The sequence below is a fragment of the Nomascus leucogenys genome, chromosome 4 (genome assembly GCF_006542625.1).
Source record: "Nomascus leucogenys isolate Asia chromosome 4, Asia_NLE_v1, whole genome shotgun sequence".
NCBI lineage: Eukaryota > Metazoa > Chordata > Mammalia > Primates > Hylobatidae > Nomascus > Nomascus leucogenys.
The window spans coordinates 52,746,451-52,761,135 of record NC_044384.1 but is presented as its reverse complement, the minus strand read 5'-3'; the positions used below and the strand labels follow the sequence as shown (position 1 = coordinate 52,761,135).

The 14,685-nt window shown below is 37.5% G+C and overlaps 1 protein-coding gene across 1 annotated transcript in view; it reads right to left on the bottom strand.

Moving 5' to 3' along the window:
• The window catches only part of CHST9 (carbohydrate sulfotransferase 9), a 278,082-nt gene that overhangs the window by 126,247 nt on the left and 137,150 nt on the right, over positions 1-14,685 (bottom strand). The window contains exon 3 of the mRNA XM_030810619.1: positions 7,452-7,490. Within this exon, the coding sequence (XP_030666479.1) occupies positions 7,452-7,490 (39 nt within the window). The remainder of the gene's footprint in view (positions 1-7,451; positions 7,491-14,685) is intronic.

The following is a 14,685-nucleotide window of genomic DNA, read 5'->3' as shown; positions in this document are numbered from 1 at the left end:
TTTACCTAGAATGCTCAATTACAGGTCATGTCACATAAGAGTGTAGTTACTGTCATTATTATATTGACTGATACAGAGATACACACACCTAGGTTGCCCTTTGATACAACTTCCATGATAAATTAGTTGATCATTCAACACATACATATGAGCCTAATAGCAAGAGCCCAATTTTGTCGAGACCTGCTTCGTCTCATGCTGCCTTGATGAGATTTGTCATCTAGCTCTTGAATGTTCATTTTTGAGTTACTTTCTATTTCGATTGGGAATTATTTGTGACTTGTTTTTGTAATACCATATTTAATTGAAGATGAAAGTGTAAAGTAATTTTTTGCTAACACCAATTATGAAATTATTCTCCATTTCCTCTTCTGGGTAAAAGAAACATATACATGTTGTTTGTGAAAGAATCAACACAGACAAAAGTTTCTCTTTTTCAGTTACACAAGGAGGCACCCTGTGAAATTTATTGTGATGCAGCTGAAGATAATATTTCTCCCCTGCCACCTAAAGAAAGCATGTTTCAAGTCTCAACTGTGTGCAAATAAATGCTGTTTGGTGTAGTATAATAGCAATCCAAATTAAACATCAAATATGTGGAGGGAATTTCAGGTAGATGTGTTCATATCTGTACTTTGATTATGTGGTGTGACATGGCAATTTCTCCTTCATTAGCTACTTAGCATTTCAGATTTGTCTAGTTTGCATACACACACTCCTTTAAATGCAGTGTTACACAATAAAATTTAAGGTATTTTAAAAATAATGTGGCACAGCTGTGTTGTTATTTAATCTCTATCATAAATTCGACTAGCCGGAAAACAAAATTTGTTTAAAGATAAAACCTGAAGGACTTCTTTTAATGAACAGCCCAAGTGTAAGTCTTCCATTTTGAGGAAGGGAAAACGCATCTAAGAGACTTTATTTCATTCAATAATAAATATTGTTCCGAAACCATAAACCCAGAGAAAATTGATTGCTTTTAAAAATAGAATTCATTAACATAGTTCAGAGAGCCAGGTCTTCAGGAAAGCTGCTTAAAAAAGCAAACATGCTGGAGATGGATCGCCCGGGAGGCCGAGGCAGAAAATTGGTAGTTCAGAACTACAGGATGGAAAAGTATGAGACTGTTTATACCAACCTGGTCCACTGGGGCATAAGATCTTGGGAAAAAATATTTTGCTTCTTTTTTTTCAGCAATTCCTTGGGGTCTGTGTTTGGCCAGATGTGGATCACAGGTCTAGGTTCAAGTCTCAATTCTGCCATCTGCTAGCTAACCCAAGTGACCTTGACCAAGTCACATGGCAGGGCAGTGTGAAATGGCCAGGCTTTGCTATCACACACACCTAGATCCAGGGGCACACTGGTCAATGTTTAAAACTGAATGAACCCTGGTTTGTAGTGTTTGCCAATTTCCATGGTGTAAATACTCCCACCATGGCCAATTTTAAGCTACCTGCATGACCTCACTGAATGCAGAGCTGGGAAGAGAGGAATATAATCAGTTCTCTCTAGACAGCTTTCCAGATATTATAAGCTGGCTCCAGCAAGCCACGGCCTAGGTTCCATTTCTGGTTCCACCAGTTAATAAATGGGGCCTAAAGCAAGTAATTTAACTCTTCCCAATCTCAGCTTTCCAATTTTTAAAATGTTGACCATAAACAAACTTTACACGTTCATTTAAAGGCTCAAATAGAAGATACTGGGCACAGAGCCTGAAAATAGCAGGTTCAGTAAACATCAATTCCCCAACTTAATGGCCTAAGGATTAAGCTCTTCTCTCTCTCTCTCTCTCTCTCTCCCTCTCTCTCTCTCTTTTATATCTTCTTCTTTATCACTCTCCTTCCGTTCACATATTCTTTGAAAGAACAAGTCTACATTTGTCTTATTTTGCTCCTCAACCCCTTGTCACTTGGTTTTCACTTACAGAATTCCTCCAGCATAATTTCTCTGTGGTGATGAGTAGATATCTCCCCACAGCTCCAATAGATGTTTTCAGTGCTTATTTTACTTGCTCACTCTGTGGCACTAGACAGGTTTGACCAGTCCCTCCTTTTAACTTTCTCTCTTTCTTGGATTCAGAGACATAGAATGCTGTTGATTCTCACAGGACAGCTTTGATTTATCTTTCCTAGGCTCTCGGTCTCTGATTTATCTTACTGTGTTCTTTGATAATGTTGGGGATGTTCTAAGGATTCAGCCTTGCCTTGTCTCTTTTCTCACTCCTGACTCCCTTTGGAGCCCATTCATAGCCAGGGCTTCAACTCTTATCCAGGAACCAATTACTTGAAAGGCAAATCTGCATCTCTCTGAAGTTCTAGGCTCTATTGCCCATAACCTACTGCTTATTTGACATTCTTGACAAAATTCTGTCCCCATATCACACATGCCACATTATAATCAACATAGATATGACTTAATTTATTATTTTCTCCACCAAACTTGTCTGTCTCCCTGTATTCCCTACACAGCCTGCAGTATACATCCTTCTCTAAGGCGGGAAACCTAAGAGTTATCCTCCGGTACCTTCCATATCCAACCAGGTCAGTTTGATCTTGTAAATGTATCTGGATTTCATTTTCTTGGCTTCCTCTCTAATGTCACTGTCTTAGTAAAGACCCCTCAGACCTTCATCCTGTTATTCTTGGGTAATTAAAATGATATGCTTCCTGATTTCCTTGCCTCCCGTCAATTTCTCTTCCAATCCATACTTCTGCTGAGATTTTTAGAAATCTCTGTCCTGGCGAGATTTTTAGAAAATGCAGATGGATTCTGTAATTCCTTGCACTTCATTAGCTTTCAGCACTTACTGCATGAAGTCCAAACTCCATGGAACGGCATAGATGGTCCTTGTCGATTCTGGCATGTGCCTACATTTTGGCCACATCTCCCACCTCTTGTTTATGACACTGTTCCAGTCTTATTAAATCACTAAGCTTTCCCTCAATAGGCCATGCCTTTTCCCACTACCTTCATCTCTCTGGCAATGTCTCTTTCATTAACTATTAGGTGTTTCAGATTTGTTTAGTCTGCATAAACACACTCCTTTGGACAGCAAGCCCTTCCCCCCCTTTTTTTTAACCTGGTAAACTACTCCAATTCTTTCTTCAAGGATTGACTCAAGTCTCGTCTCTTCCAGGAAGCCCTCCCTGAATTCCTTATGATACCTTGTACATCATTCTCTAAAAGGCACTCTTCACACCATGTTGTAATCATGTGTACTTGCTTTTCTCCCTGAACTGAAAGTGAGTGAATTAAGGATATTTATCCCACATCTTATTCACCTTTGCATCTCTGATGTTAAGCACGAGTCCTGGACCATTAAAATATTTATCAAATTGAAAGTATCAACTTATAAATATCTCAGATTCCTTATCTGTCCCTTTTGTGGTGCCTGAGGTGCTGTCAAGAAAATAGCTTTTATAAGCTACGAACAAGTTAGGATGATAAGCATTTTAAGCTTGATTCTAACTGGAATAATGATTCTCAAAGTGAGAATGAAACATGTAGATATTGCAAAATACCAATGTCCAAAATAATGGGCTTTTCAAGGATAATAGTTTGCTTAAATGTATTTGTCACAATGTCTTCTACCTGCTGAATTCATATGTTAATGTGGGTCACCAATAATTAAAACTATGACAAAATAGGTCTTTCTCACTCTTGATTTTTAAGTTTTTTTTGATAGTGTATAGGAACTATGGCAAAAACACTATAAAAATAGAAATAGCCTAGAGAAAAATCATGCTAACTGTGCTGAATATTATTTGTATTCAATAAATGTGACATATAATAAAATGAACATGTTATTCATGCACAGAAGGAAGATTTTATTCAGTATCTTAACTATTTTTTTATCCTGAATGACTGCATGTTCAATGTGTGTTAAAAAGTTTTAAAATGGAGGTGCCATTGCTGTTGTAGAACATTTCCAAGAATCAACACACTCAGTCAAAAAGTAAGCAGCAAGGGACTGAGCTTGCAAAGCAGATGATCTACATTTGCTAAATTTCCAATAATGAATTTCACCTTTTGAGTTGAGAAAAAAAAGATTGTTCCTCTCTGTGGGTAGCTTTTTGCAAATGATGTAAATGAACAAACCATTTCTAAATTTAGGGATGCTCTAATGTAATAAATGAAAAGTATGCAATTGATTTCTCCATTCTCTGGTCCACTAGGGCTATTCTTTCCATTATACTTAACTGAATTTGAAAAAGTTCTTCTTTTTGGAAATGTTGGAATATAGATTTAACAGATGGTGTTCCCCTAGTTTATGTTAGTAAGCATCCTAACATAGCTTTTTCTAAACAATAATTTATAATCCACTTTTCTTCAGAAGAATTCCTCTTTGCATTTTATGCTGTGTTGCTTTCTAATATCGAGAATTCCATGGCCCATGAAGAGGTCTTTCTTCTGATGAGATAAAGGTACTTCAAACAATGAAGTTTTTACATAAAATCTATGAAATAGCTGATCTTTTAAAAAATTTTTCTGGTAAAGAGAATCAAGGGAAAATAGAAAATTGATGACATCAGGTATTTGCCTCCTCATATTTGTCCATTTATCATTATACCAGCATATATTTTATAATATTCTTTACCAAGCCAAATTGCCAAATTTAGTTTTGATGTTTCTAACCATATTCTATGAATATGACATAGACTTTCAAGCTTAGTGTCAAGGAGCATATAATTTGAATGGGTTTTCAAAAATGACAATGAATGATACCAAGTCATACATACTCTCTTGTGAGTTATTTCTGGCTTATGAAAAATAGCATCACACATGAATCAATAGCACAGATTGCAATCAGTGTAGAGGGACTCTAAATAGAAGTCACTAAATAGACTACAGGACAGTTTTATTCCATAGTCTTGGCACCATCAGCTAGATGCTTTACTGAGAAACTCAGTCCAAACTAAATTAGTGTAATCTTTGGAACATGATTCACTCAGTTATATAATGAAATGAAAGCCACTTAAGTTTTGTTGACCACCATTATACATAGTAGAACCATTTCAATTAAGTGAAAATGGCAATAGAATCATAGACACAAAATTAGAAAAAACTTTAGCAATGATTTAACCAAACTTTTCGTGAATCTCTTGTCAACATTCTTTTAGAGGGTGCCCAACCCCTGCACATGTTTACAAACATAATCTCATTCTTTCCAGTGCTAGAGACGTTTCCTTGTTATGAAGTTATTTCTTACCCTGAATAAAAAGTTACTTCTGTGTAACTTTCATCTTAGTGCAAGACTCTTTAAACAAAGAATTAACCTTAACCAACCAAAAAATGAGGGTCTTGGTAGGTCCCGGTTTTAATAGGAATATTCTGTCTAAAATATTTTCTAATTTTTTTGTTTCAATTATTATACATTTAGTGCAATAGGATAGGGTAGGTTGAAAGGGTCCAGAACCCAATATTGGTCTTTCTTAGCCAGGAGATAAACTCATCTGTAAACAAGAGGGTGCGGGGTATATATAACTGGGGAGGCAAGACGTAGAACCTGAGGAAAATGAACAAAGATGTAAAAAATTCCAAGCAGGAAGTCAGAAATAGGAGTTCCCATGATGTTTTTGGTATCTTAGCCACACACTTTATCTAAAGAAGTCTACATTCAGGCCAGCACCACAGACTGATTGTAGTATTTATGACTATAGTGGCAAACAGCATGTTCCAATCTTGAAAACTCAGACTATTGTTACAAATTTAGATTTCCTGAGGGCATGATTTGTTGTCATTTGAAATGATTAGGAGCCCCCTAACATTCTCCTAGAATATGGGCTCTATCCATTAGTTATCCTTAACCTCACCCTCTCATAGAAATCAGGCAATTGACAAGCTACAAATCAGATAGGGCAAATTAGTAAAAATTCCACTAGTAAAGGGGTTTTTCTCATAGCCCTGGTGACCTGTGTTCCCTATCAAAGATGCTGTTGCCTTAAAGATTTTCCATTTGTTGAAAAGTGTTTTATTAAGCAAGTAACTGAATAAAGCATTAAAGTGACTAGCACTTTGTTTTGAAAAGAAACATTAGCATGGTGGGAGTGCAGGAAAGGACAGGGAGTGGAGATGCGTGAGTCCTTGTCCTGCCTCTGTCTCTAACCTTGGTGTCACCGTGATCACAAATAATTTTAGAAGCCATGACTATTGAGGCGACCTAATGAGGCATCAGACTTAACACTTTGGCCAACTTAGCTTTCTTCCAAACTGTGCATTTTCTTTAACTAAGAAGGTAGTACTTACAGCATTATGGAAATAGCATTTTAGAAGCTGTACAAATAATTTCCCCCCCAAAGAGCAATAATGAAGGTAATCATACCTGTGAAGGAATCAGAGACTTTCTTGCCTTCATAATTGTGTGTGTGTGTGTGTGTGTGTGTGTGTGTGTGTGTGTGTGTCTGTGTGTTCATGATCAGGCTTTAAAAGGTTCCCGGAGAATGCAAACAATAATATTTAACAGGAAATTCATGCAGGTATTAAGTTGCCCACTTATCTGAAATGAATGCTAAGGTTGGAACGGACAAAAGAGACAGGAGCTTATGCTGTTTATACACTTTTAGATTAAGATGGATCTTTGTCTTCTATTGACTATGCTGACTTTTTGGAAACACACATAATATCTTATTACCAGACAGGAAATGAAGCTAAAAGAAGCTAGTGGATGGGAGTGGATCGGTAGCTCTCGCTTATCACAGGAGTAGTGGGTTGGTAGAAACTTGGGAAGGATGGCGGGCATAGGTACGCATGCCAAATTAGCATTCTCTATGATTGTTAGCAATGTCTGGGCACTGTGAGCTGCAACACTGCTCCTATGCAAAGATTGACTTGGTAAATGAAAATCTATCTTACCTCACAACTTTAAGCTAAAAGGCAAGTAATGGAAATATGATAATGTAAAAAATTTTGTATTAGTTAGCAAATACTGAACCCTACTATGTGCAATGGCACTCTGCCAAAGCATGATTCACTTCTGAATCCATATGAATTTAGAAGTGAAGGCATTCTTAAAATTCCTCCAAAATATAAAGATGCTTCTCAGTTAACACTGTCCTGAAAAGCATCCACTACGTATACGGTTTTAAGAAATGAAATTGAGATTCATAGTCATTTGGGAAAGTAAACTGGTTGTCAACTATCACATCACAATGTCTGTATTTTAATACTGTTGGTTGCAAGACTTACCTTTAAATAGACAATCATGAAACAATTAAGCAACATTCCATCTCATTTTCTTTTGAATGTAATGATTGAATGAAAAGGGCATAACTGATGCAAAAGTGAAAAAGCTAAATGTATTAATTTATTTTAATTAAATTAATATCGATCAGTTCAAAAACCATAAACTATTAATTTTAGTGTGAATTTTTGAATAATAAATTAAAAAAATTTTAAAGGTGGAAATAAAATCAGGAAGTAAAGCTGGAGCCCATTAGGCAAAATCTTACCTGAAGTTACTTTTTGTTCTCTTCTTTTCTCCACTCTCCCTGAAATGAGAAGTGGCAGAAAAGTTATAGCATGGAATCATGAGAATATGATGAAAATAAGATGAAAGCCTAGTTTATAGCAATTTCCAAACACAACCTCTACTTCAGCCATGTCCAATGTGCTCCTAGAGATGACTGGGCTCAGCTGACAGGCATGAGAACTGCTTGCAAACCAATTTATGAAAGTAAAAAATAAATAACTATGCATTAAATGTGCTGTTGGATTTTTAAAATCTTGTTAGCCAGAGTCATTTACTCAACAATAAACTTACAAAGGGCAAATTCCCATAGAAACCATTATGGGGAAAACAGCTAAATAAGACTATGCCCTCTTACAACCCACTTGAAAAAACGGAAAGGACAGACAATATAATATGAAGTGAGATGTGCCTCAAACGGTGTAGAATGTTTAAAGATATGAGATGATGAAGCAGTTATTTTAAGAAAGAAGGGGGTGCTCATGAAGTTATGGAGAAAGTGGTATTTGATTTTGACCTTGAGATAAAAATGGGATTTGAGAAATTTGAAATAAAGAAATGACTGACTCTTGGCAAAGGAAACAGTATGAGCTAAATGGACAGGGTATTTGTGCAAGAAGACCTTGCACAGTTACAGCAGTGAATAGGAGGAGGACTATCCTAGAGGTTAGGCACAAGGCAATGAAAGGGTGGACTGAGTCATGGCAGTGGGAGTGGAGAGGAGGGAAGTAGTGCATGCAAGAGACGGGGGGGAGGACGAAATAATAGGGCCCAGCGATTTATAAAATGTGAGTTGCCAGGAAGGAGAAGAAGTCAAGATGAGTGGTTAGCTAGGTGACTTTGGGTATAGAGATGCAAGTTGGGGAAATGGTATTATAGAATGTGATGAGGCTGGGAATAACAAGTTCAGTGTTGACCTACTGACTTTGAAGTACTATGGGGACAAGGAGCTTGTAAAAGGTCAGAAAATTTAACTGTCCTACTATATATGCATCTGACATTGGAGCACCCAGGCTTATAAAACAAATACTACTAGATCTAAGAAAAGAGATATAGCCACACAATAATGGTAGGGGACTTCAACAGGCACTGACAGCATCAGACAAATCATCGAGGCAGAAAACTAACCAAGAAACTGTGGACTTAAATGAACTTTTGACCAAATGGACCTAACAGACATCTACTGAATAGTCCATCCAGCAACCACAGAATGCATATTCTTCTCATCTGTGCACAGAACATTCTCTAAGATTGACCACGTGCTCAGTCATAAAGCAAGTCTCAATAAATTCAAAAAATCTGAGTTGAAATTACAGATGCAAGAAATGTTCATCATAAGAAGATGGCTGAAGCTGAAGGAGTGAATGGGGCATAAAGGCAGACAGCACAGAGGAGTAGGTGGAGGACAATAACTAAGATAACATGACTGCTGCTTTTTGTTTTGTGATGTAGGCCCATGGGAAGTCAGAAGCAGCTGAGATCCAGGGAGCTCAACAAAGTGCAGGCTCCTGTACCACAAATCAAGTTTTAGAATTATGGAGGTTTTCAACAGCATGTTGCTACTGCTTGCTGAGTTCACATGTTTGTTGCTAGATTGTGAGAGAGTAGTTTTAGCAGAGAGTGGGCAGAGAACACAAGAGAGACTGCGAAGGTCTGGGAAGTAAGTGTGTGATGAGGAAGTGGAACTGAGGACATGGCTTCTTGTTTATTAACTTTGGCAGCCTCCATATGAGTCGAATAAGTGAAATGGGGCAATAGCTTGAATAGAAGCCAACTAAAGGTTTTTGCTAAGCTATGGAAATCCTAAGCATGCTTACAGACTTAGGTAAGAAACTGTACTTGGGCAATGGTGTGTATGAACACCACAGTGGAGGTGAGGACGTTGGTTTGGGATAAGGGAAGTCTTTTAAAATCCTAACATATAAGGTGGAAAATGTACAATCTTCCCTCATGTCGCTGCCAAAAGTGTAGAATTCATTTAACTGGCACCTTGATTAATGGCACGTTATATTCATTTGGGTGATTTCCAGAGGACTTGTTTGATGCAATTTATTTCAATGATTCCAACAGATAAATAACATGAATAATCCATTTAAAGGCCTCATTCATTATGAAGCGTGACAGGGCATCTTCTTATTTAAGTTTTCCACTGGGCAAGCCACTGCTTACTGTTTGATTATTCACTTATGAATACTAGAGGCCTCGGACATTTTCATAAATTTTAAAAAATGGTATTCAAGGCTTGAATTGTAAAATATGTAAAGAAAAACATCTTTTTGGAGTGTCTTTAACCTATGTTAGAATGAGTCACTAATTCTGAAAGTTGGAAGTATATGTATTTGAGATAAATAATACGGCGTAGTGATCAAGGTGTCCCCAATGATTCCCATCTTCTCTTCTTTTGATATTCACATCCTGTGTAATCCCACTGAATTAGATTGACTGTGTAATCAAGGATTTTGTGGGAATAATAGAGTGTGATTTTGAGGTTGATCCTTAAGAAAATTGTGGCTTCCAATTTGGGTGTGGTGGCTCATGCTTGTAATCCCTGTGCTTTGGGAGGCTGAGGCAGGAGGATCACTTGAGGCCAGCAGTTTGAGATCAGCCTGTGCAACCAAATGAGACCACCATCTCTAAATTTTTTTTTTTTAAAGATTAGCCAGGCATGGTGGCACACCATCTGTCACCTCCCTAATTAGTTGGGAGGCTGAGGCAGGAGGATCACTTGAGCCAAGGAGTTTGAGGTTACCATGAACTATGACTGTAGCACAGCACTCTAACCTGAACAACAAAGCAGGACCCCATCTCAAAAAACAAAGACAAAAAACTATGGCTTCGATATTCCTTTCTTTTGGATCAGTCCCTCTGGGCGATGCCACATAATATGTTGTGAGGACACTCAAGCAGGCCCATGGAGAGGTCCACGTGGCATGGAACTGAGGCCTCCTGTCAACTGCCAATGAGGAACAAAGGCCTGCCAGCAGCCCCCATCAACTTGCCAGGCATATGAGCAATCCATTTACCAGCCTCAGTCAAGGCTTCAGCTGACAGCAGCTCTGGGCAACATCTTGACTGTAATCTTGAGAAAGCCAAAACCAGAACCATCCAGTTGGCTATTCCAGAGTCCCCCACAGAAACCATGTGAGCTGATAAGTTTATTGTTGTTTTTAGCTGCTAAATTCTGAGATAAGTGTTATGTATATGTTACAAAAGTCTGTCATAATTTACCATTTAATATACTATAACTATAGTAATGCTAATTGCAGGCATATCAATCAGTCTCCCTGATTTTCTCATTTGTAAAGTGGGATCAGGGCCTGCTTCTCTGGAATGCTATGAGGATGAAACAATTCCATATGGTAAAGCTAGCAAGAAATGGACAAAATTCACATGAAATATTGGCATCTCATGTTTCAGAAGGGAGGCTGAAAGGTGCAATTTTTTTTTATGAATACCTTAAATAATTTTTTTTATGAAGACCTCAAAAAATTCTCGGCCCCTATGTTATATGAAAGGACTTTATAAATTGCAGAGTGCTATATAAATTCTACCTATTAGTTTTATCATGAGTTAGTCCTGTTACAGGAATCTACTTAGATTTTTTAGTTATATATATGTATGTGTGTATATATAGGTGTGTGTGTATATATATATGTGTGTGTGTATATATATACACACACACACACATACACACGAAACATCAAATTAGAAAAATAAAAATTACGTGGTAGGACAGTACTATATTGATCAATGGACACAGAGATTGAACTGTTTAGATGGAGATGACCCTCTAGGCTTCCTTCTTAAGTATCTTTATCTCAGTCTGAATAGGTGATATTATCTCTCATTCTCTCAATGTTTACTTTCCCCCAAAGAGATGACTGTGACACTACATCTCTAGCTCCAAAATCTACTTAGGTTTTAAAGCCTCCTGGAAATCTCTACCTGTGTCCTCCACTGCACTTCAACACATGTCTTTAACTTAAATAATTATAGTCACAATTTCGCTAATGACCAATGATGATGAGCTTAATGTGGCACATATACACCATGGAATACTATGCAGCCATAAAAAAGAATGAGTTCATGTCCTTTGCAGGGACATGGATGAAGCTAGAAACCATCATCCTCAGCAAACTAACACAGGAACAGAAAACCATACACCGCATGTTCTCACTCACAAGTGGGAGTTGAACAATGAGAACACACGGACTCAGGGAGGGGAATGTCACACACTGGACCCTGTTGGGGGTGAGGGGAAAGGCGAGGGAGAGCATTATGACAAATACCTAATGCATGTGGGGCTTAAAACCTAGATGACGGGTTGGTAAGTGCAGCAAACCATCATGGCACAGGTATTCCTATGTAACAAACCTGCACGTTCAGTACATGTATCCCAGAACTTAAAGTAAAGAAGAAGAAGAAAAGAAGAAGAAGAAGAAGAAGAAGAGGAAGAGGAAGAATAAGAAGAAGAAGAAGAAAAAGAGGAGGAGGAGGAGGAGGAAGAAGAAGAAGAAGAAAGAAGAAGAAGAAGAAGAAGAAGAAGAAGAAGAAGAAGAGAAGAAGAAGAAGAAGAAGAAGAAGAAGAAGAAGAAGAAGAAGAAGAAGATTTCATTAAAAAAACAATAATTATAGTCCCCTACAAAACTGCTCATCCTTAGTGTTTGCTCAGGCACCCAAACATAAAACCTAAGAACCACCGGCTTCTTTCTTTTGCTCCTTCTTCCCATCTAATCTGTCCCTCAGTCCAATATATTCCCCTCTATCAGGACTTTGAGACATATCTTCTCCTTTCTCATTGCCATCACCCTAGTTCATGAACTTTATATCTGTTCTTGGGGTTATCTATTTTCTATGGGCTCCTAACTGGTTTGTCGGTTTTTTCTGTCATTGTAGTCCAATCACTCTTAAACAGCAAACTCTACATTTCTTAATACAAAATTTATGACCTTGGACAATTTGGCCATAACTTTCCTTCTGCTGTCACTCCTCAAGCATCACAGAGAGGAGTTACGCATTATACGAGGAATTACACCTCCACCCCAGTTCCCCATTCATGCTGTTTCTGCTTCCTAGAATGTCCTGTCACATGGCTCCTGCCTATCAAAACCCTATTCAGCTTTTAGAGCTCAGCTCAGCTGCCAGTCCTCTGTGAAGTCTTTTCTTTTGGGCCAGCTCCCCAAACTCTCCATGCCCTGCAGAGTGAAGCACCCTTCTTCTGTGCTCCTGTAACCTTTCATTTACGCCTTTGCCATAGCACTAATTCTTATTTTGGTTCACAATTAGTTGTGTGTTTGTTTTCCTGACTGGATGGTGGCTTCCTTCAGGACAAGTTGAGAGTCCCACATCGTTCTTTCTCCTGATGTCTAGCACCGTGCCTTAAACACAAATGCTCCAACTCACTCTGAAATGCTGGAGAACATGAAGTCAATTTTAGTACTGCTAAAATGTAGTGAAAGTACAACCAAGAATAGAGCTTTTAGCAGGTATATATATTACAACTGACAACCAAGAAAACTATTATATTAGAAAAGTGGGTGATAAAATAGTAGAAAGGCTTTCAGAATAATGAACACACATTCTGTCCTAGTTGTGCTTTATTTTATCACAGATTCTAGTTTAAAAACAAAACATTAAAATATGGTTTGCATCTTATTTCTGTTTAAACCTGGAAGAGGCACTCCACTTGCGATGAATAAAAATGGACCATAACCTCATAAAAATTGAATTTGCTAGATAAAACTTTTTTCTTATATGAGAAAATTTATTTAATTGAACACTAAAGTTCCGCATCTTATGACTATTTATCTATGTAAACTGAGTCTCAATATTTTTAAAAGCTATTTTAGACTTGAGGTTGTGGATGTTGTTTCACAGAGAAACACTACATGTATGTCAATTTACAGTACATTTCAGTACTTCAGTATGGAAGTAGTCTCTTAATCACAGTGACTGTTTCTGATCTTTTAAAACCACAGGCACATAAATGGCAATTTGATGCTGTCTCACCAATAATGAGTAGGGGCATCTGTATTATAACTCAGTATCTGATGACACTTCTCAGGAAAAGGAAATTATATGTGTGTGTGTGTGCATGCACACACACACGTATGTTTCTACACATTTATATGTACACTATATATATGTATGTGTATATATATATATATATATACACACATATACTATATTTTGATGTTCAACTATAGTCTCCTCCCTAAAATATGTTCTCTCTTCTATTTGCTTCTATCTTATTATAATAAAGTCTGTCGTGGTATCTTATGAAACTTGCCTCACCGCACTACCAATTTCTCAGTAGCCAATTCTGAGTTTGCGTTCACTTTCAGGCATTTTATCTGCCTTGCTCTGAGAGGTATTATTAATCACATCCTGTTGCTAGGATACCTGAGAATGTTCATTTATGTCTGATGTTTCTTTGGCAAAATGCACTATGAAGAAGGCATAGAATCATGACAATGAAAATTACTGTGCACATGCTACTTATTAAAAAAGGGGGGAAGAGCATAACCACCAGATAATATAATGCTAACTGCCATGAATTGTTTAATATCGTTTTTGTTTCACCTAGATTTTAATGGAGAAAAAAAACTGGCAATATTTTTGGATAATGAGAATCTGTAGTGCTTCTATACTTCTGAGTTGACTAGAAAAAGTGGAAGGTGGTAGGGTTTCGGTTCTGTTCATTTCAAAGGGATTTAAGAGAGGAAGGAGCTTGAAATGCTTCAAATGCTTCCTTTACAGACAGGGTAACTAGGTTATAGTGCTAGTTGATTTGCAGGGCCAGACCTAAAACCCAGGTCACCATTATTGCCATGTTTAGCTATTTTAATGCAAGATTTTTGAGAAAAGTGGGATGTGGAATTGGAAAATAATAGTAAAAAAAAATGCCTTTATCAATATATTAAAATAATTTCAAAATTACTGCTGTCTTGGGTGCTAGTACACCAAAAATTCCTGCTTATTGGTTGTCATGAGAGAATATGGATACATAAAATTCACCTAAATGCAAGATTTTCTTAGTCAATCTCTTCCTACAGGAAACAGCGTGATATAACAAAAAGAACATGGATTTGGAGTTCAATGGGCTAACTTCTCATCCTACCCAGGGATGCCTGTGAGCTATATAATCTGGGAATGAAGTCTTGGGTACCTTCTCATTATATGTGCTTTTTGTTCTCACCTCTTCTGTTTCGTGGCGT